General features: G+C 42.3%; 1 protein-coding gene across 6 annotated transcripts in view; it reads right to left on the reverse strand.

Moving 5' to 3' along the window:
* The window catches only part of LOC139461178 (pyruvate kinase PKM-like), a 72,256-nt gene that overhangs the window by 23,735 nt on the left and 27,712 nt on the right, over nucleotides 1–20,809 (reverse strand). For all 6 annotated transcript variants that reach the window (XM_071242764.1, XM_071242763.1, XM_071242765.1 and 3 more), the window contains exons 3-11: nucleotides 15,882–16,038; nucleotides 12,870–12,961; nucleotides 10,203–10,322; nucleotides 7,884–8,070; nucleotides 5,685–5,827; nucleotides 4,998–5,125; nucleotides 3,643–3,793; nucleotides 2,575–2,727; nucleotides 70–236 (exon numbers count right to left, since the gene is read on the reverse strand). In XM_071242764.1, the coding sequence (XP_071098865.1) occupies nucleotides 70–236; nucleotides 2,575–2,727; nucleotides 3,643–3,793; nucleotides 4,998–5,125; nucleotides 5,685–5,827; nucleotides 7,884–8,070; nucleotides 10,203–10,322; nucleotides 12,870–12,961; nucleotides 15,882–16,038 (1,298 nt within the window). The remainder of the gene's footprint in view (nucleotides 1–69; nucleotides 237–2,574; nucleotides 2,728–3,642; nucleotides 3,794–4,997; nucleotides 5,126–5,684; nucleotides 5,828–7,883; nucleotides 8,071–10,202; nucleotides 10,323–12,869; nucleotides 12,962–15,881; nucleotides 16,039–20,809) is intronic.

The raw sequence follows: 20,809 nt of genomic DNA on the forward strand, positions 1-20,809 counted from the left end.
TTATCCACTTTCAAGGCCGAATCTGAATTCAAGGACTTTCAAGTCGGTGGGCGTCCTGCATGAACTCACCTGCCCGAGGTTGTGATGACGATGATGGCGGCTGCCATGGCTGAGAAGGACGCCTCTACAGCAGCGATGGCGATGGTGTGAGCAGCATCAGTGAAGATGGGAGTCTCCTTACGGAGCTCCTCAAACAACTGGTTATGGAATACAGCTGACTCAGCTTCTCTGCAGATCTACAACAGGTAATAGTAGCAGGTGCTAGGTAATAGTAGCAGGTGATAGGTAACAGTAGCAGGTGATAGTAGCAATCGAACCATATTCATTCATGAATTGATTTCGTTATTCGTGGCCACTAGAATTGGATATTTATGAATATGCAATCATGTGCATTTACATACCCTGTACCTAAAAATATCCATATGACATATTGTATGCATAGATGTCTTCAAAAGACAACACTCTCGTAATATTTAATTTGACAGTATTGTGGTCACTGGTCCATTTGTGCAGGTACTAGTTCCTGGATAAGTGCAGTATATAAATGTATAATATATTAATAATTAACAAACCATGTCAAAAAATTTATCTTGTTATTGTTTCACTGAATATAACAAATAATACATCAACTGCTGACTTGTTATTGTATTCGTGATTTGCTATTCGTATTCGTTACCATATATTCGTGATAAGAATCGTATTCGTCTCATAGTGTATTTGTTGCAGCCCTAGACAGTAGGTAATCTATAATTCCTCATTTCTCATCAGGTTATTCTCTGAACAATAAATGGAAACCTTGAATTTTCAATTGCCTATATGTATGATGACTGCCAAGGAAAATTCAACTGATATGAAAGTAGATTTTTCAGATGAAATTTCGAATTCATGAATGTTCTTTAGTCACACATGCAAGTTTTCAAGTGTAAATTGATTTTGACAGTGATGGACAGAGCCTACAGGTGCAATATGACTAAGATCTTTGTGAAAGTTTGTCCTCATGGCATCTATCACTTTGGATTTGGTTTGGTTTGGTTTGTTTGTTGTTTAACGCCGCACTCAGCAATATTCCAGCTATATGACGGCGGTCTGTAAATAATCGAGTCTGGACCAGACACTCCAGTGATTAATATCATGAGCATCGATCCACGCCATTGGGATCAATGCCATGCATCAACCAAGTCAGCGAGCCTGACCACCCGATCCCGTTAGTCGCCTTTTACGACAAGCATAGTCACCTTTTACGGCAAGCATGGGTTGCTGAAGAATCCTCATGGGTCTTATCACTTTGGTGAAACCCACGAGCAGGGGTATGGTGCTGGCATACCTAGAAACATAACTGGGGCTGACCAGGATTCGAGTGAGTGAGTGAGTGAGTGAGTGAGTGAGTGAGTTAGTTGGGTTTAACGCCGCTTTAAACAGTATTCCAGTTATTTCGTGGAGTGTCAGCTTAATGTGGGAGGAAAGCCCGAAGTGATGCAGGTCTCAGATCTTTACCATTTGGGTGAAACCCTAGAGTACGGGTATGGTGCTGACAAACCTAGAAACACAATCGGGGCGAACAGGGATATGAACCCACAATCATAGGTTTCTGGCTTGCCCAAGGGATGCAACTCTGCACAGCGAATTGAGACGCTTTAGACGACTGGGCCACACGTGTCCCCAAATGAATAAAATATTGTCGACAGTCTCACAGTCAGCCTGTTCCATCCCTGATGCCACTTAAACCAAAGGGAAGTAACTCTAATCTGGAGTACTATATAGTGCTATCATAGGGCACAAACTGCAATACATCGATAGTTTGGTGCATTGCTACTCTCCAAAGACTACACCATTTCATTACATTAGGCTTAAAAAAACCAAGACTATATTTTTTTGAGAGTAGTAGATTCAGAATCACATCAGCTTCTTTCAGTTCGATGTTTGAGAGACGTCCCACAGCAACATGTGTGACCTGTCTGTATGAGATCTGTTCAAGCTTGTTTAAGGCTTAAAAAATATAAGAATTGGTTCTCAGACAATGACTTTTGAAAATATAGTGTGGGCGGGCTGTGTTTTTTGGTTTGTATTTTTTTGCTTGTTCAAACTAGTATGTACCAGTAACCAAATTACAGTTGTGTACCATCAACCTGGGAAAGGGCCTCCCTACACAAACAAGCACACAAACTCCTATTGCCGCAATTACCATAACACGAGATGCGCAGTAAAGCAGTGAGTGAGCGAGTGAGTATGGTTTTACGCCGTTTTTAGCAATATTCCAGCAATATCACAGCGGGGGTCACTTGAAATGGGCTTCACACGACGTACCTATGTCGGGAATTGAACCCGGGTCTTCGGCGTGACGAGCGAACGCTTTAACCACTAGGCTACCCGATCGCCCCACAGTAAAGCAGTGTGCATGTAGAGGGAAGTAATGGCATGCTCTATTTGATCGCATTGTTTTTATGTATTCTTTTGGAAGATGGAAATAAAAATGAATCGTGAGGCAGACTTTATAATGATGCAGGCGGTGCCTGAGAACCAAGATGATTCTATTTTTCTAGCCTTACAGGACCTTTGAAATAAATTATCACTCACATGGTGCATCATTTTGACTGACTCAAGGGGGTAGGTTCCCTTGGCTGTTTCTCCGGACAACATCACACAATCAGCACCATCCAGGACGGCGTTGGCGACGTCACTTGTCTCTGCACGGGTGGGACGGGGTTTCTTCACCATGCTCTCCAACATCTGTCAACACAATCTGACATCACCAACATCTGTCAACACAATCTGACATTACCAACATCTGACATCTCCAACATCTGTTAACACAATCTGACATCACCAACATCTGACATCTCCAACATCTGTCAACACAATCTGACATCACCAACATCTGTCAACACAATCTGACACCTCCAATATCTGTCAACACAATCTGACATCTCCAATATCTGTCAACACAATCTGACATCTCCAATATCTGTCAACACAATCTGACATCTCCAATATCTGTCAACACAATCTGACATCTCCAACATAATCTGACATCTCCAATATCTGTCAACACAATCTGACATCTCCAATATCTGTCAACACAATCTGACATCTCCAATATCTGTCAACACAATCTGACATCTCCAACACCTGTCAACACAATCTGACATCTCCAACAACTGTCAACACAATAAGATAGCTCCAACATCTGTCAACACACAAAAAAAGATCCAACATCTGTCAACACAATCAGACATCTACATCATCCGTTAACACAATCATACTCTCCAACATCTGTCAACACAATCAGACACCTACATCATCTGTTAACACAATCATACTCTCCAACACCTGTCAACACAATCAGACACCTACATCATCTGTTAACACAGTCACACTCTCCAACGCCTGTCAACACAATCAGACATCTCTGTTTGTTTGTTTGTTTGTTTGTTGTTTAACGCCGCACTCAGCAATATTCCAGCTATATGACTTGGTTGATGCATGTCATTGTATCCCAATTTCGTGGATCGATGCTCATGATGTCAATCACTGATCCAGACTTGGTTATTTACAGACCGCCGTCACAAAGCTGGAATATTGCTGAGTGCAGCAACCAACCAACCAACCAACCAACCAACCAACCAACCAACCAACCGATCTTACCTGAGTAGCACAGATGACAGGTTTCCCGGCCCGGTTACAACGGCCGATCATCATCTTCTGGGCCAAGAATACTTTCTCTGCTGGAATCTCAATACCCAGGTCGCCACGGGCAACCATCACGCCATCGACCTCCTGCAAGATCTCATCGAACCTGCAGACAAAGTCAGTCAATTAATGTACAGCTGCTTGTAATAGTGTCATCCTGATTGGTCGACTATAGCTAAGAATAAGCAAAGAGTGGTCGACCCATCAGCACTGTGTATTCAAGCACGTTCGATGGATCAGTACCTGGAGACAAACAAATAGTGGTGAAAAGATGAAAAAAATTGTGTTTGGACATCACCTGCATACCAAAAAAAAACAGCGGTTAAGAAATTAACAATCCCATGTGACCAGGCATCACTCAGTCCTCATTTTAGCTACCATGGTTACAGGAGCCAGTGAATACTATACAAATAATTACTTTTGACGAGGTCAATATGCAAGAACAAGGACCCAAGGTGGACTTCGGCCTTGGTCCGGTCAGAACGCTGATGGGTTCAAGTCAGATGATCCTTGCTTTTGCATATTTACCTCATCAAGAGTAATCACTAATTTTGTTATCCCGAAATTCGTTTTAAAGTTTCTGAAGTCTAAAACAGTCATCTGTTTTGTAAAAGCACCTTAACTGCTAACTGTAAAATGTTCGTACCAGACGCCATCTTGTTGTCTAGGAGATGAGTCAATATTCATCACATGACAGGTCTATACAGATAATGTGAAGAGTCAATATTCGAGGTCAGTGTCAGTCAAGTGATTTTGGGGATCTACATCGAAAAATACTGTTTCATCACGTGGTATGGATTAACCAATGGAATCGCAATATTCTTAATAAAGGTATAACAATGCTTTCGGTCGCATCAGCAACTTTGCCCACTGCTTCATTATGCACAGGGAATCATAATGCTCCAAATTTCTAAGGGCCTTTAGTTGAATTCAACATCTTTGGGAAAGATTTGAAAGAAATTTTGTATGTTTGTTTGTTGCCACGGTTGCAAAACAGCTTTATCCCAGTGGTAATTGGGGAGTGTTTGTTTGTTTGTTGTTTAACGCTGCACTCAGCAATATTCCAGCTGTATGACGGCGGTCTGTAAATAATCGAGTCTGGACTAGACAATCCAGTGATTGATATCATGAGCATTGGTTCATGCAATTGGGATACAATGACATGCACCAACCAAGTCAGCGAGTCTGACCACCCGATCACGTCAGTCACCTCTTACGACAAGCATAGTCGCCTGTTACGGCAAGCATGGGTTGCTGAAGACCTATTCTACCCCGGATCTTCACGGTCTAAAGAAAGTTTGTATTTTTACCTTTTGACTCCCTCATGGTTTTCAATCTTGGCAATGATGCGGATGTTCTTGCCTTCCTCTCCGAGGATGCGTCTGATCTCCTTGATGCCTTCCCCGCTTCGGATGAAGGAGGCAAACACCATGTCCACCTAGCAACACACAACCATGACAGTCATCGTTTATCTGTGAAACGAAGGGGATTCAGTGTTGCAATCTGATTGGATGACAACCGTCTGTTTTTTTTAGTCCTTTTTTAATTCCACAGTCTTTTGGGGGAGTGAGTGAGTGAGTGAGTTGGGTTTAACGCCGCTTTTAAAAGTATTCCAGTTATATCACGGCGTGTCAGCTTTATGTGGGAGGAAAGCCCGAAGTGAATGCAGGTCTCGGACGTTTACGACTTCGGTGAAACCAACGAGCATGGGTATGGTGCTGACAAACCTAGAAACATAATCAACACGTGCTTGAGTTACACACGCGACCAATCATCGTAGAAAAAACAACGCAAGATAAACATATTTTTATTGCATATTTGTGTGCGCTCTTGTGATGTGCTTCATTCCAGGTCGCTTTTTACACAGAGTATAGGATTTGGGGTTGATTTTGAAGGCATGTACAGGGGGGTCGTCTTATACATGGGGTCGCCTTATACACAGCAATATTCGGTATCACATCACAGTACAATGAGTATTAAAGATATCACAAACCTACCTTATGTTTTACACCAAAAAGCAGATCTTCTTTATCCTTCTCAGACACAGCTGGGAGGTCGACTGCCACTCCAGGGAGATTACAACCCTTCTTAGATCCTAGGTCTCCTCCGTTCTCGATCTCACAGTCCAGATAATCCGCACCTGCAATGCAACCAGTGTTCAACCTACACGCTGTGTTTGTTTGTTTGGTGTTTACACCGCACTCAGCAATAATTTTAACATTATTCCAGTTGTAACTTGCCGTGTTGGCTTAATGTGGGAGGAAAGCCCGAAGTGATGCAGGTCTCAGACGTTTACCGCTGCTTGGTTTGGTTTGTTGTTTAACACCGCACTCAGCAATATTCCAGCTATATGACGGCGGTCTGTAAATAATCGAGTCTGGACGAGACAAGCCAGTGATTGATATCATGAGCATCAATCCATGCAATTGGGACCGATGACATGCATCAACCAAGTCAACGCGCCTGACCACCCGATCCAGTTAGTCGCCTTTTACGACAAGCCTATCGCCTTTTACGGCAAGCATGGGTTGCTGAAGACCTATTCTACCCCGGATCTTCACGGGCAGTGAAACCCACAAGGACGGGTATGGTGCTGACAAACATAGAAACATAATCGGGGCGAACCGGGATTCGCATCCACAATCATAGGTTTCTGGCATGCCCAAGGGACACAACTCTGCACAGCGAATCGCGGCGCTTTAGACGACTGGGCCCCCGTGCCCCCTTCGTTGCAAGAGAATGGATACATTTATAATATATGCCATACTTTGTACCTTATAGATCTTTGTTGAAACAAAATATTGTTGATAACTGGCCTGACTTTGGTATTGCAATTTACTGCAACAATGATTCCTGTATTGTGATACTTACAACAAATTGCACAGCGATAGAAACTAACAGTTTTTGACCACTTGTCATTATAATAATAACATATAGCAAAACCCTAAATAATGGCACAACTTGACACCTTCGTAGTTGTCTGCCATTTTGTTCGTCACTCTACGAAACAATTATATACAGGAAGCTGACCAGTTGTGAATAGTTTTGCCTTTTAGATAAAAATTTCTATTCTACTTGTCACTTATGTTATGATGAAATATGCATGATTTTGAAAAACGCACAATTACGGTAAAACGGAATTCATCAGTTTTTCAATTATGTTATAGCGTTATACCAAGTACTACTGCACACATCTGCTTCCAACACTTAAGTCATCATAAAGAAACTAGAAATTTATTTTAATAGGACCAGTGGAAACTTTATTTCACTAGTTTTCAGTGCTTAAACGAGACTTGCTAACTATGAGGGATTGATCGAGGATTCCAAATTTCGTCAGTAAGTGCCCTGCAGACAAATTGGGATTGGTTCAAAATTGTATCTTTACTGTTCATATATATAATACATTAATATAATCATAAATTCTGAGGAGTTGGGAATTTTCTTAATTCAAATTGGAAATTTTTACTATTAGCTGCAGACTTAGGGCCAAGTAGCAGGGTTCTGAGCAGGTCTAGATACATCCCTGATTAAGTGCACATTGTTTGTCAGTTTTGTAGCAATCTCATAGCAACCTTTCATCCAACCAATCAGAGCGTCGCTTACCAGATCATGAAAATGATCAGGAATGTGTTTTCTAATCATGCAACCACGAAATATTTAACACGGGGTATTCCAAACGACAGTTACGGGTTTTATGATTATATCCATACAATCTAGGCTATCTATAAGCCATTCAAGAATGTTCTTCTTATCAGTTTTAATTTTTTCAAACGAGAATACGTCAAAATATGTTTTGAAGCATAGTCGCCAGTTTGAAACCAGTGTCATAAAGCTCGAGAAAGCTGCCTTCTGATTGGCTAATGTCAATTTCTTGTCAATCATTTCATTCGTCTGTCAATATTCGCGAAAGGTCGTTCTGACGTGACCCGTAATGGGATGTCCTCAGATCTTTGTTTAGAGGTAGTGAGAACTAAGATCTGATTTTAATGAGATTGGTTTTGTAGCAAATTTGAACCATTGAGAACGGGTTCAGAATTACAGTCCTTAAACATGTTAAACACTACTGGTTAATGAGGACTACAATCACTTGTCTTCAGCACATTTTAGCAGTCTCAAGCCAGTGGGCTAGTGAAAATTTCAAAGGCCGTAAGACCCATTAACACCCGACCCTACTTTCACACACAGCTTCATCTCACCGATTTCTTTGACCACAACAGAGATGAGGCCATCATCGATGTAGACTCTCTCCCCGACCTTCATGACCTTGGTGATGTTGACGTAGTCAAGGTAGAGTCTCTCCTCGGAGCACTGCTCGTAGAACTGGGGGTCGGTTGTCAGTCTGATTGTGTTGCCGGTCTTCAGAGCAACCTCTGCAGATGGGTCCTGGAACATACAGGGATAGATCTACGACTCCAAACTTAGTGTCCTTGGCAGGAAAACTAAGAAAAACTCATTTCCTTAAATTTCTTATTTTCTCAATTTCTTATATATTTTAGGAGGTATTTTCAAATAGCATTGAATGCAGTTGTGTGAAACTGGGCACAAAAATGTTTTCAATTCTCTTTATTGGTCCTGTTATCAGTGAAACATGAAGCTGACCCCTACAAAGCCGTAACTTGTTTGTTTGTTTGTTCATTCGTCGCACTCAGCAATATTACAACCATATGACGGCGGTCTGTAAATAATCGAGTCTTGACCAGACAATCCAGTGATTGACATCATGAGCATCGATCCACCATCCAATCCCGTTAGTCGCCTCTTATGACAAGCACAGTCGCCTTTTACGGCAAGCATGGGTTGCTGAAGACCCATTCTACCATGGATCTTCACGGGTATATAAAGACAAAACATTGGATATCAACACGATTTGTGAATTTGTGCTGACGCTGGACACAGCTAAATCCCTTGCATTAGACACAGTGAGTGAGTCAGAATTATACTTATACAGAACTCACCCCTTGAGGCCTGTCCTGGTGTACTTATACAGAACTTACCCCTTGAGGCCTGTCCTGGTGTACTTATACAGAACTTACCCCTTGAGGCCTGTCCTGATGTACTTATACAGAACTCACCCCTTGAGGCCTGTCCTGGTGTACTTATACAGAACTCACCCCTTCAGGCCTGTCCTGGTGTACTTATACAGAACTCACCCCTTCAGGCCTGTCCTGGTGTACTTATACAGAACACACCCCTTGAGGCCTGTCCGCATGTACTTATACAGAACTCACCCCTTGAGGCCTGTCCTGGTGTACTTATACAGAACACACCCCTTGAGGCCTGTCCTGGTGTACTTATACAGAACTTACCCCTTGAGGCCTGTCCTGATGTACTTATACAGAACTCACCCCTTGAGGCCTGTCCTGGTGTACTTATACAGAACTCACCCCTTCAGGCCTGTCCTGGTGTACTTATACAGAACTCACCCCTTCAGGCCTGTCCTGGTGTACTTATACAGAACTCACCCCTTGAGGCCTGACCTGCTGTACTTATACAGAACTCACCCCTTCAGGCCTGTCCTGGTGTACTTATACAGAACTCACCCCTTCAGGCCTGTCCGCATGTACTTATACAGAACTCACCCCTTGAGGCCTGTCCTGGTGTACTTATACAGAACTTACCCCTTCAGGCCTGTCCGCATGTACTTATACAGAACTCACCCCTTGAGGCCTGTCCTGATGTACTTGTACAGAACTCACCCCTTGAGGCCTGTCCTGGTGTACTTATACAGAACTTACCCCTTGAGGCCTGTCCTGGTGTACTTATACAGAACTCACCCCTTGAGGCCTGTCCTGGTGTACTTATACAGAACTCACCCCTTCAGGCCTGTCCTGGTGTACTTATACAGAACTCACCCCTTGAGGCCTGTCCTGGTGTACTTATACAGAACTTACCCCTTCAGGCCTGTCCGCATGTACTTATACAGAACTCACCCCTTGAGGCCTGTCCTGATGTACTTGTACAGAACTCACCCCTTGAGGCCTGTCCTGGTGTACTTATACAGAACTCACCCCTTGAGGCCTGTCCTGGTGTACTTATACAGAACTCACCCCTTGAGGCCTGTCCGCATGTACTTATACAGAACTTACCCCTTCAGGCCTGTCCTGGTGTACTTATACAGAACTTACCCCTTGAGGCCTGTCCTGGTGTACTTATACAGAACTTACCCCTTGAGGCCTGTCCTGGTGTACTTATACAGAACTCACCCCTTGAGGCCTGTCCTGGTGTACTTATACAGAACTCACCCCTTGAGGCCTGACCTGCTGTACTTATACAGATATCACTGCTTGAGGCCTGTCCTGGTGTACTTATACAGAACTCACCCCTTGAGGCCTGTCCTGATGTACTTATACAGAACTCACCCCTTGAGGCCTGACCTGGTGTACTTATACAGAACTTACCCCTTAAGGTCTGTCCTGGTGTACTTATACAGATATCACTGCTTGAGGCCTGTCCTGGTGTACTTATACAGAACTCACCCCTTGGGGCCCTACATGGGGTACTTATACAGAACTCACCCCCTTGATAAGACCTGTCCGGATCTCAGGCCCCTTGGTGTCCAGAGCGATGGCGATGGGACGAGCTTGGGAGAAACTACTGGCGGCCTGTCTTACGTTCTTGATGGTGCCCTCGTGATACTGAAACACAGAGTGAGTGAGTGAGTGGGCATGTGAGTAAGTGGGTGAGCGTGTGGGTGAGTGAGGGGTGTGTGGGTGAGTGAGTGAGTGAGTGAGCATGGTGAGTGTGCGAGTGGGTGAGTGAGTTAGAATAAATCTTCCTTTAAGTTACAAAGTGCAAGATTAAGTGTTTTTGCGCATTTTCATGGCAAAACAGTTCTTGTATACGCAATGAACATATGCAGTCAAATGGAAGCCAGCGTCTATTGGATGTCCGACATCTGATGCAGGAAATATTAGGGGGCTGATGGTATTACCGTTATACAGGTATAGTGCAACACATTTTTCAAACGAAACTTATTGCAATATTATTTCTGGTGAATTGGGTAAAATATTTAACCTAAAGTGCACACAGACATTATTTTACAAATGACTTTTCCTTCAGAATTGATTGACAAAACGGCAGAAATGCAGAAGTGATTTTACTCTCACATTGTTATCTCCCCTGTATCCATGGTTTCAAAATGGCGACAACTGAAAACGTAACACTGACTTTACTATGTAGAAAACTGCATCTGCAGTCAAACACTGTATCTGTATCCAATCAATTGTTATACAATCTTTTTCGCGAACACACAGTGCAAGGAAATATGGATTTTAGATTCCTATAAATGCACTTGCCACTACTGTGCCAGTAGAACACAGAAGAAATGTCTAGGCACAGTCTTATTGTCACGTTGGCCAGCGTATTTGTCAAGCCCAGGGCCCCGTTCCACAAAGCGACTCTCAAACTTTAAATACCGCTTAAAAAGCGCAGTACTTGGGCGACCTGATTAAAAACTTGGAAAGACTTAGAAAATACTTGGCTTTCGCTTCATGGTAGAAAACAGTTGAACAGTGTTAATTCAACTAGCTAGGTCAGCAGCCATGATTTCGGAGCCTGGATGTTGATTTTGGGAAAAGTTCTCTGATTGGACAATCGATATGTGCAAGAGTCCAATCATATTTAGCGCAGGAAAGTGCTAAACCGGTATACCGGTATAACACGATATAATTTTTTAATTTGAAGTTTACACGATATACAGCTTTTCCAATGGACGAGAGGTCGGTCACATGACCGCGATATTGACGTTCATAAGTGTATGAATAACACATTTTGACGTTCATACGTTTTTAACAAGATTTTGTTCTTGAAATGATGTAAACACTGATGGACTACTTCCACATTCCTGGGGAAACCCCTGGGAATTCCCTAGCATGAAAACATACATAAGCGTTCTTTCTGATCTTTTAGAACCTTTAATCTTGGTCTCAGCGTTTCATGCATGACTGCATGATTGATCACGAATAATCACGCCAATCCTAATGAGCAAACGAAGAAACGCACATCCAAACTATCATAGTATCGACTCGATCCGTGCCTAGGCTGACAGTGACCGTCTCCAGCAATCTCTGAATTTACCTTAGTGTCTGTTTGACGCATCTTTAATCACCTTTCAATGATTGGCCAGTTGATCAATGATGCCTAACACATGTAACTGCCACAGGTTCATTAACAACTTCGGAAATCTCTCCCGTCACGTTTATCGTGTCGGTCATTTTGACGTCCTGTACTTGATGTAAATGTAGTACGACACGTTGTGATTGTGACTGACTTACTGAGGTAGTTCTTTACAGACCTTTCTCATCTAATGGTAATATTACTTGAAAACATGTGTTGTGTAAGATGTTTCTGAAGAGCAAGTTATGCATCCATACTCTCATGTCACCTCTCTTTTTGAGGAACTATTTTATTCCGCGATATAGCTAGTTGTTGTATGGCTGTCAGTGTAAACACAAAGTCACACGTACTAAAACTAAATGTAATTGTGTTTAGATCGCAAGCTCCGACGTTCATACAGTTTGGCCCTCACTCTATGAAGGTTCATACTCCAATGAAATCTCACAAAGTGAAAGTCAATTCTTAAACAAGAGTCATCAGAAAGATGACATATCCCCCCGGCAGCTGTCTGTAAAGTAACCACTAGTAAATGTGCAATTCTCTATGAAATCAACAGTTGAATGTTCTTTGAGAAGCATACATTGTTTACCCACTGAATGGTTTTCGAATTCTGCCCCGGAAAAGAACCCGTTCCCCAATGGAGTATAGGTCCAACTTCTTTCAATAAAAATTGTAAAAAAAAATATATCAAAAGGCACCACTTCAGTATGTGCCTGATAGCTTTGCCAAGTTTCGATCAAATACACTGAATGGTTTTCCAATTCTGCCCCGGAAACGAACCTCATCCCCAATTGAGTCTATGTCCAACTTCATTCCATAAAAATTTAAAAAAATAAAAATTAGAAAAATCCCAAAATATCAAAAGGCACCACTTCAGTATGTGCCTGATAGCTTTGCCAAGTTTCGATCAAATACACCGAATAGTTTTGGAATTCTGCCCCAGAAAAGGAAATGATTACACACGGACGGACAGACAGACTGGCTGATCGCTATATCCCCCCGCATTATATGCCGGGGGGGATAATGAAATACCATTACTAATGAATACGTATCACAATCTCACATACATCATGGGTTCCGTGTGAGAAGTTGAGGCGGGCGATATTCATTCCTTCGTTCATCATCTTCTGAAGGGTATCCACCTCACGACAGGCCGGCCCTACAACACAACACAACACACATTGTACTGTTTGTAGGGGGACGCATGATCAGGTGTTGTGCATGTCGCAATACATAATACAGCTCTAAGAGTTAGACAAGCAGACAGGTTGGTTGGTTGGTTTGTTGTTGAATGCCGCACTCAGCAATATTCCAGCTATATGACGGCGGTCTGTAAAATAATCGAATCTGGACCAGAAAATCCAGTGATTGATATCATGAGCATCGCTCCACGCAATTGGGATCGATGACATTAATCAACCAAGTCAGCGAGCCTGACCACCCGATCCCGTTTGTCGCCTTTTACGCCAAGCATGGCGACCTTTTACGGCAAGCATGGGTTGCTGAAGACCTATTCTACCCCGGAATCTTCACGGGTCACAACCAGACAGGAGACAGGCAGGCCCTAAAACACAACACACATTGTACTGTTTGTAGGGGGAAGCATGATCAGGTGTTGTGCATGTCGCCATACATAACACTGCTCTGAGAGTTAGACAAGCAGACAGGAGACAGGCAGGCCCTACAACACAACACAACACAACACACATTGTACTGTTTGTAGGGGGACGCATGATCAGGTGTTGTGCATGTCGCCATACATAATACAGCTTTAAGAGTTAGACAAGCAGACAGGTTGGTTGGTTGGTTTGTTGTTTAATGCCGCACTCAGCAATATTCCAGCTATATGACGGCGGTCTGTAAAATAATCGAATCTGGACCAGACAATCCAGTGATTGATATCATGAGCATCGATCCACGCAATTGGGATCGATGACATTAATCAACCAAGTCAGCGAGCCTGACCACCCGATCCCGTTAGTCGCCTTTTACGCCAAGCATGGCGACCTTTTACGGCAAGCATGGGTTGCTGAAGACCTATTCTACCCCGGAATCTTCACGGGTCACAACCAGACAGGAGACAGGCAGGCCCTACAACACAACACACATTGTACTGTTTGTAGGGGGACGCATGATCAGGTGTTGTGCATGTCGCCATACATAATACAGCTCTGACAGTTAGACAAGCAGACAGGAGACAGGCAGACTGAAACACACACAAGAAACACACAGGCTGACTAACTTGTGCACACACATAGTTGGATATACAGACATACAGACACTTGCACACACACATGGATGGACATACAGACACTTGCACACACATGGATGGACATACAGACATTTGCACACACATATGGATGGGCAGACATTTGTACACACACATGGATGGACATAGACATTTGTACACACACATGGATGGACATACAGACACTTGCACACACATATGGATGGACATACAGACATTTGTACACACACATGGATGGACATAGACACTTGCACACACATGGATGGACATACAGACACTTGCACACACATATGGATGGACATACACACTTGTACACACATGGATGGACATACAGACACTTGTACACACACATGGGTGGACATAGACACTTGCACACACATGGGTGGACATAGACATTTGTACACACATATGGATGGACATAGACACTTGCACACACATGGATGGACATACAGACACTTGTACACACACATGGGTGGACATAGACACTTGCACACACATGGATGGACATACAGACACTTGCACACACATATGGATGGACATACACACTTGTACACACACATGGGTGGACATAGACATTTGTACACACACATGGATGGACATACAGACACTAGCACACACATATGGATGGACATACACACTTGTACACACACATGGGTGGACATAGACATTTGTACACACACATGGGTGGACATACAGACACTTGCACACACATATGGATGGACATACACACTTGCACACACATATGGATGGACATACACACTTGTACACACACATGGGTGGACATAGACATTTGTACACACACATGGATGGACATACAGACACTAGCACACACATATGGATGGACATACACACTTGTACACACACATGGGTGGACATAGACATTTGTACACACACATGGATGGACATACAGACACTAGCACACACATATGGATGGACATAGACACTTGTACACACACATGGGTGGACATAGACACTTGTACACACACATGGGTGGATATAGACACTTGTACACACACATGGGTGGACATAGACACTTGTACACACACATGGGTGGACATAGACATTTGTACACACACATGGATGGACATACAGACACTAGCACACACATATGGATGGACATACACACTTGTACACACACATGGGTGGACATACACATTTGTACACATACATGAATGGACATACAGACACTTGCACATACATATGGATGGACATACAGACACTTGTACACACACATGGGTGGGCATAGACATTTGTACACACACATGGATGGACATACAGACACTTGTACACACATATGGATGGACATAAACACTTGCACACACATGGATGGACATACAGACATTTGCACACACACATGGGTGGACATAGACATTTGTACACACACATGGATGGACATAGACATTTGTACACACACATGGGTGGACATACAGACATTTGTACACACACATGGATGGACATACAGACATTTGCACACACACTGATGGACAGACATTTGAACACACACATGGACGGACATACAGACACTTGCACACACACGTTTGGATATAAAGACATACAGACACTTGCGCACACACGTTTGGATATAAAGACATACAGACACTTGCGCACACACGTTCGGATATAAAGACATACAGACACTTGCACACACACACATGCAGTGTTTGCATTCACAGCGTCCCATATACAAAAATATGCACTGAAAAAAGATAGGACGCAAAAAAACAAAACATACACGTGTCCCCTTACGCGTTTTTCATTTTGACAGACAGACAGACAGACAGACAGACAGACAGACAGACAGACAGACAATCAATCAATCAGACAGACTCACCGATAGTACAGATGATGCCGGACTTCCTGACCATGTGGGGCTCGGAGTCGATGTCGAGGCAGCACATGTGGTCGATGTGGGAGGTGGCCTGAGCAGCCTGCAGCTGCTGAGTCTGCAGGTAGTAGTCCCCCTTACACTCCTCATCCTCGATGTTGAACTGTAACACAAACAACACTGTTACCATGGTTACACCACAGGTTGAACTGTGACACAAACAACACTGTCACCATGGTAACACCCCAGGTTGAACTGTAGTGAATACACACTTACAGGCTGAACTGTAACGCAAACAACACTGTAACCATGGTTACACCACAGGTTGAACTGTAACCAAACAACACTGTAACCATGGTTACACCACAGGTTGAACTGTAACACAAACAACACTGTTGCCATGGTCACACCACAGGTTCAACTGTTATTTAGTTTAATAGGTCTTCAGCAACCGATGCTTGCCGTAAAAGGTGACTATACTTGTCATAAGAGGCAACTAACGGGATCGGGTGGTCAGGCTCACTGACTGGTTGATACATGTCATCGTATCCCAATTGTGTGGATCGATGGTCATGATGTCAATCAGTGAATCGCCTTGTCCAGATTTGATTATTCACAGACTGCTGTCACATAGGTGGAATAGGGCTGAGTGCAAGGTTAAACAACTAATATACAAACAAACAAATATTTAAACAAAAAGTATATGGGTCAATGTCATAAATAAAGGAAATGAGAAAAAGTTTAGATAGTTTAGTTAAAGTTTAGTTGCCAACAAGGCAACATCAAGGATCAAGAAAAATCATGTTGCCTGTTTTTCCATGAACTTTTGAGGCAGCAATCATGGATTTCAAAATGGCCAACATTTCAGTCAAACGGTGTTTTTCTTCACAACAGATTATATAAACAAACAGCAACTCTAGATACTGAATAAATTATATTTGTTTTAAATTGCAATTTTCACAATTCCAAAACAACTCTAACAGATATAATTAATGATAAATAAAATCAATTTGGTTTACAACAGCTGAAAAGCTTCATCATCATGATCATGCTCATTGCATTTAAAAACATGGTTGAATGTTTTGCATGCATCTGGCCACTTCAAACAACAACACAAGCTGTGTCAAATGTTCAGGCTTTGGATGAGTTTTCAGTGTTCCAAATTAATTACTATTTTCACTGAAAATATCAAATATAATCTGCTTCAGAATTGCTATCTGCCTACTGGTGAAAGTAAGTGAGGTGACCAGGGTTTAACGTCACATTCAAGATTACTGCATTTATATCTTTTTTTGTGTGGTGTGGTGTGGTGTGGTGTGGTGAGGTGGTGGTGGTGGTGGTGGTGTGTGTGTGTGCGTGCTCTTGAACTCATAAGTTTCAACGTGTCTCAGTTTTATATAGTGCTGGCCAAAGTATATACCATGCCGCACTTTGCCATTGGTACCCAGGGCTAGAAACTCAATTTTATTCCTACTAGTCCACAAAAATGATCTACTACAAAGTGGCCAGCCACCTAATGGTATTGGGTGGTCAGGCTCGCTGACTTGGTTCATGCATGTCATCATATCCCAATTGCTTAGATCGATGCTCATGATGTCAGTCACTGGTTTGTCTGGTCCAGACTGGAATAGCTAGAATATTGCTGAGTGTGGCATTAAACAAACAAACAAACAAACAAACCGATAAAAGTGGCAGTCCACAAGGAAATGTCACTAGTCTTTCTGAATTATAGTCATGGACTAGCAGATTTACGGGAATTTCGAACCCTGAACAAATTTAATTACATCACTAGAAACACTACGATGACTAAGGGTGAAATGATACACCTATACCGATGTATTGCGATACTTGACCCACAATACGTTACACGATACACGTGGGCTCGTTATCGATACACCACGATACAGAATGCACATCTTAGTACAATGTTCCCTCGCTATTGCAACCTTCAATATAGCGCTAACTCTGTTATAGAGCGCGGTAACGCATGGCTCCCAAAACTTACTTACATTTTAATAAGCTCAAGCTTTTTCACTGACACAATGTTTTTCCCAATCACCAAAAAACATCAGCTGATCAGCGCGAGCAGGAACACAGGAAATACCAGTCAATAAATCCGAACTCAAGTACGCAATTCAATCCCATTATCATAATATCTGGTTATAAAAACGTGTTCATTGCATATCTGGACTTATGTTTGTAATACATTTTATTAATTTTATTCCAAATTTCATTCAATATTTAACTATGTTATATTTGGGATAACACTTTCTTAGTAAAGTACAGATTCTAGTACTTTTTTAGGGGTTGAGTCCCATCCGGGATTCGAACCCACACCTGCCAGGGTGAGGCACCTAATCGCCAGCACACAAAGTCAGCGATCTAACCCCCTCAGCCACCGAGCCTTCCACAAAAATGGAAGTCCGACAACTGGTAGTCTAGATCACGTACTTTGAGTACCCCCCTGACAAGTGTAAATTGGACTTTGTGTGCTGGCGATTAGGTGCCTCACCCTGGCAGGTGAGGGTTCGAATCCCGGACGGGACTCGACCCAAAATAAATACTAGAATCTGTACTTTACTAAGAAAGTGTTATCCCAAATATCACATTAGATACATTTGACCACTTTCTAAATGGCATTGTGTATTTATTCATTCAATATTGTTTACATTAATTTCGGCGAAATCGTATGTGAAGTGATCAGTAGATGGCACAACTCACCATTATTTACAGCAACCACGGTCAGATTACGCTTTGCAACAAACTTTAGTTGCCAGTGGATGGATACATATGTTACAAATGAATCACTGGGTACTTTTTAACTGAATGACTGGTAGATTGGGAGAACATGTGTGTACAGCTGGTTGCTATTTCCGGCGTAGTTTATGAGACAATACACACAATAATCTTAATCTCTGCATATAAAACAATGCCTATGAGAGCAGGAAATAGAATTTTTGATGGTAAATTATCGTGTTTGGTGATATTTTATATCAAATTTCATATTTTTATTGACCAGGTTTGTTATACCTGTTCGTTCACCCAAATTCGTTGGGCTGAAAAATCCGTAATCCTAAAAATAAATAAAAGCCTGGCCTTAGACGTTTAACACTGACTTTGGTGAAACCCACGAGACAGGTATATTGGCTCACAAATATAACCAGGGCAAACTGGTATTTAAACCCACAACAAAAGTATCCAGGCATGTGGAACGTGTCACAATTTGCTGGGCAGATTTGTGGCACCCTTGACAAAACTGGGCCACCCATACAGGCATAAATCGACAGGCATTGTCGCCTTTTACGGCAAGTGTTGGTTGCTGAAGACCTATTCTACCCCGGATCTTCACGAGTGAAATGACCTAGTACCTAGTCACATGTTGCAGAAATTGTTTGTTTCCTGTTTAATGCCAAACTCTGCAATATTCCAGCTACAAGACGGTGGCCTGTTAATAATTAAGTTCGGACGAGACAATTCGGTAATTGAAATTATTGCTCAACTGACTCTAGGTTTTGTGGAAAATAATGTCCACAACAAAATATTTCACTATTACACAATTACTTGTAATATGTGAGGCTCAGAATTTATTGAACTTGCAAAAACTGAGCAGCCTCTTCGCAACCTTCACAACCATTTCCTCTAAGTTTCTATTTGTGGAGGTAAAACTCTAATGCTTAAAGTGACCAAACCAAGATGTCATGTACCCAAGATGATGGTTTTGGAATCATTCTAAAGATTGGATCAGGAATTATTCTAGGGTAAGGCCTTCAGTTTTTAGCCCGTAAATTTAAAAAAGGCCCACGTTTTCAAATACAATTGGGTAATTTAACGTTGTGCTATATGGACGTACCCCTTAAACATTTGAACTTTTCACATTAAGGGCCCATGTCAGGAAATTCCGAGAGTGAACTCTGATTACAGATCCAGTAAATACTGTAAATGTAACACAAGCTCCACACAGTGTTTGTTTCCGAGAGTGAACCCTGATTACAGATCCTGAAAATACTGTAAATGTAACACAAGCTCCACACAGTGTTTGTTTCCGAGAGTGAACCCTGATTACAGATCCAGTAAATACTGTAAATGTAACACAAGCTCCACACAGTGTTTGTTTCCGAGAGTGAACCCTGATTACAGATCCTGAAAATACTGTAAATGTAACACAAGCTCCACACAGTGTTTGTTTCCGAGAGTGAACCCTGATTACAGATCCAGTAAATACTGTAAATGTAACACAAGCTCCACACAGTGTTTGTTTCCGAGAGTGAACCCTGATTACAGATCCTGTAAATACTGTATATGTAACACAAGCTCCACACAGTGTTTCTTTCCCAGTTTCAGAAATATCACCAGGCATTTCACGACAGAATCACGAGTGCATTGAACTTTTCCTCTCTCACACAGAACCACATTACTCCCACTTACTATGAGTATGACAATCAGGCAATAAAATAGGCATAATTTACAGCAGGGATAAGTCTAGGGTGGGGCCTAAGTTTGAAAAAAGCCTTACATTTTCAAATACAATGGGGTAATTTCACATTGTGCTGTATGGGGTACCGCTTGAATATTTGATATTTCCACATAAAGGGCCCATGTCAGAAAATTCCTCGAATGAACCCTACTAAAGCAAGCCAATGATGCATGAAAAGTCGACTCTATTTTGCGTGATGTGAGTGCCATGACTCGACAATGTTAGTTTGTTGTTTAACGCCGCACCCACAGTATGCATCATGATATCATTTTTTCATGCTCTATATACCAGGTGATGTCAAATAGCGATATCACAGTATCGCGGACTTGGTTGATGCACATCATCGATCCCAATTGTGTGGATCGATGCTCATGATATTAATCACTGGATTGTCTGGTCCAGAGTCGATTATTTACAGACCGCCGTCATATAGCTGGAATATTGCTGAGTGCTGTGTTAA

This window comes from Haliotis cracherodii, unplaced genomic scaffold (assembly GCF_022045235.1).
Source record: "Haliotis cracherodii isolate W230 unplaced genomic scaffold, xgHalCrac1.p SCAF_14, whole genome shotgun sequence".
Classification (NCBI taxonomy): domain Eukaryota; kingdom Metazoa; phylum Mollusca; class Gastropoda; order Lepetellida; family Haliotidae; genus Haliotis; species Haliotis cracherodii.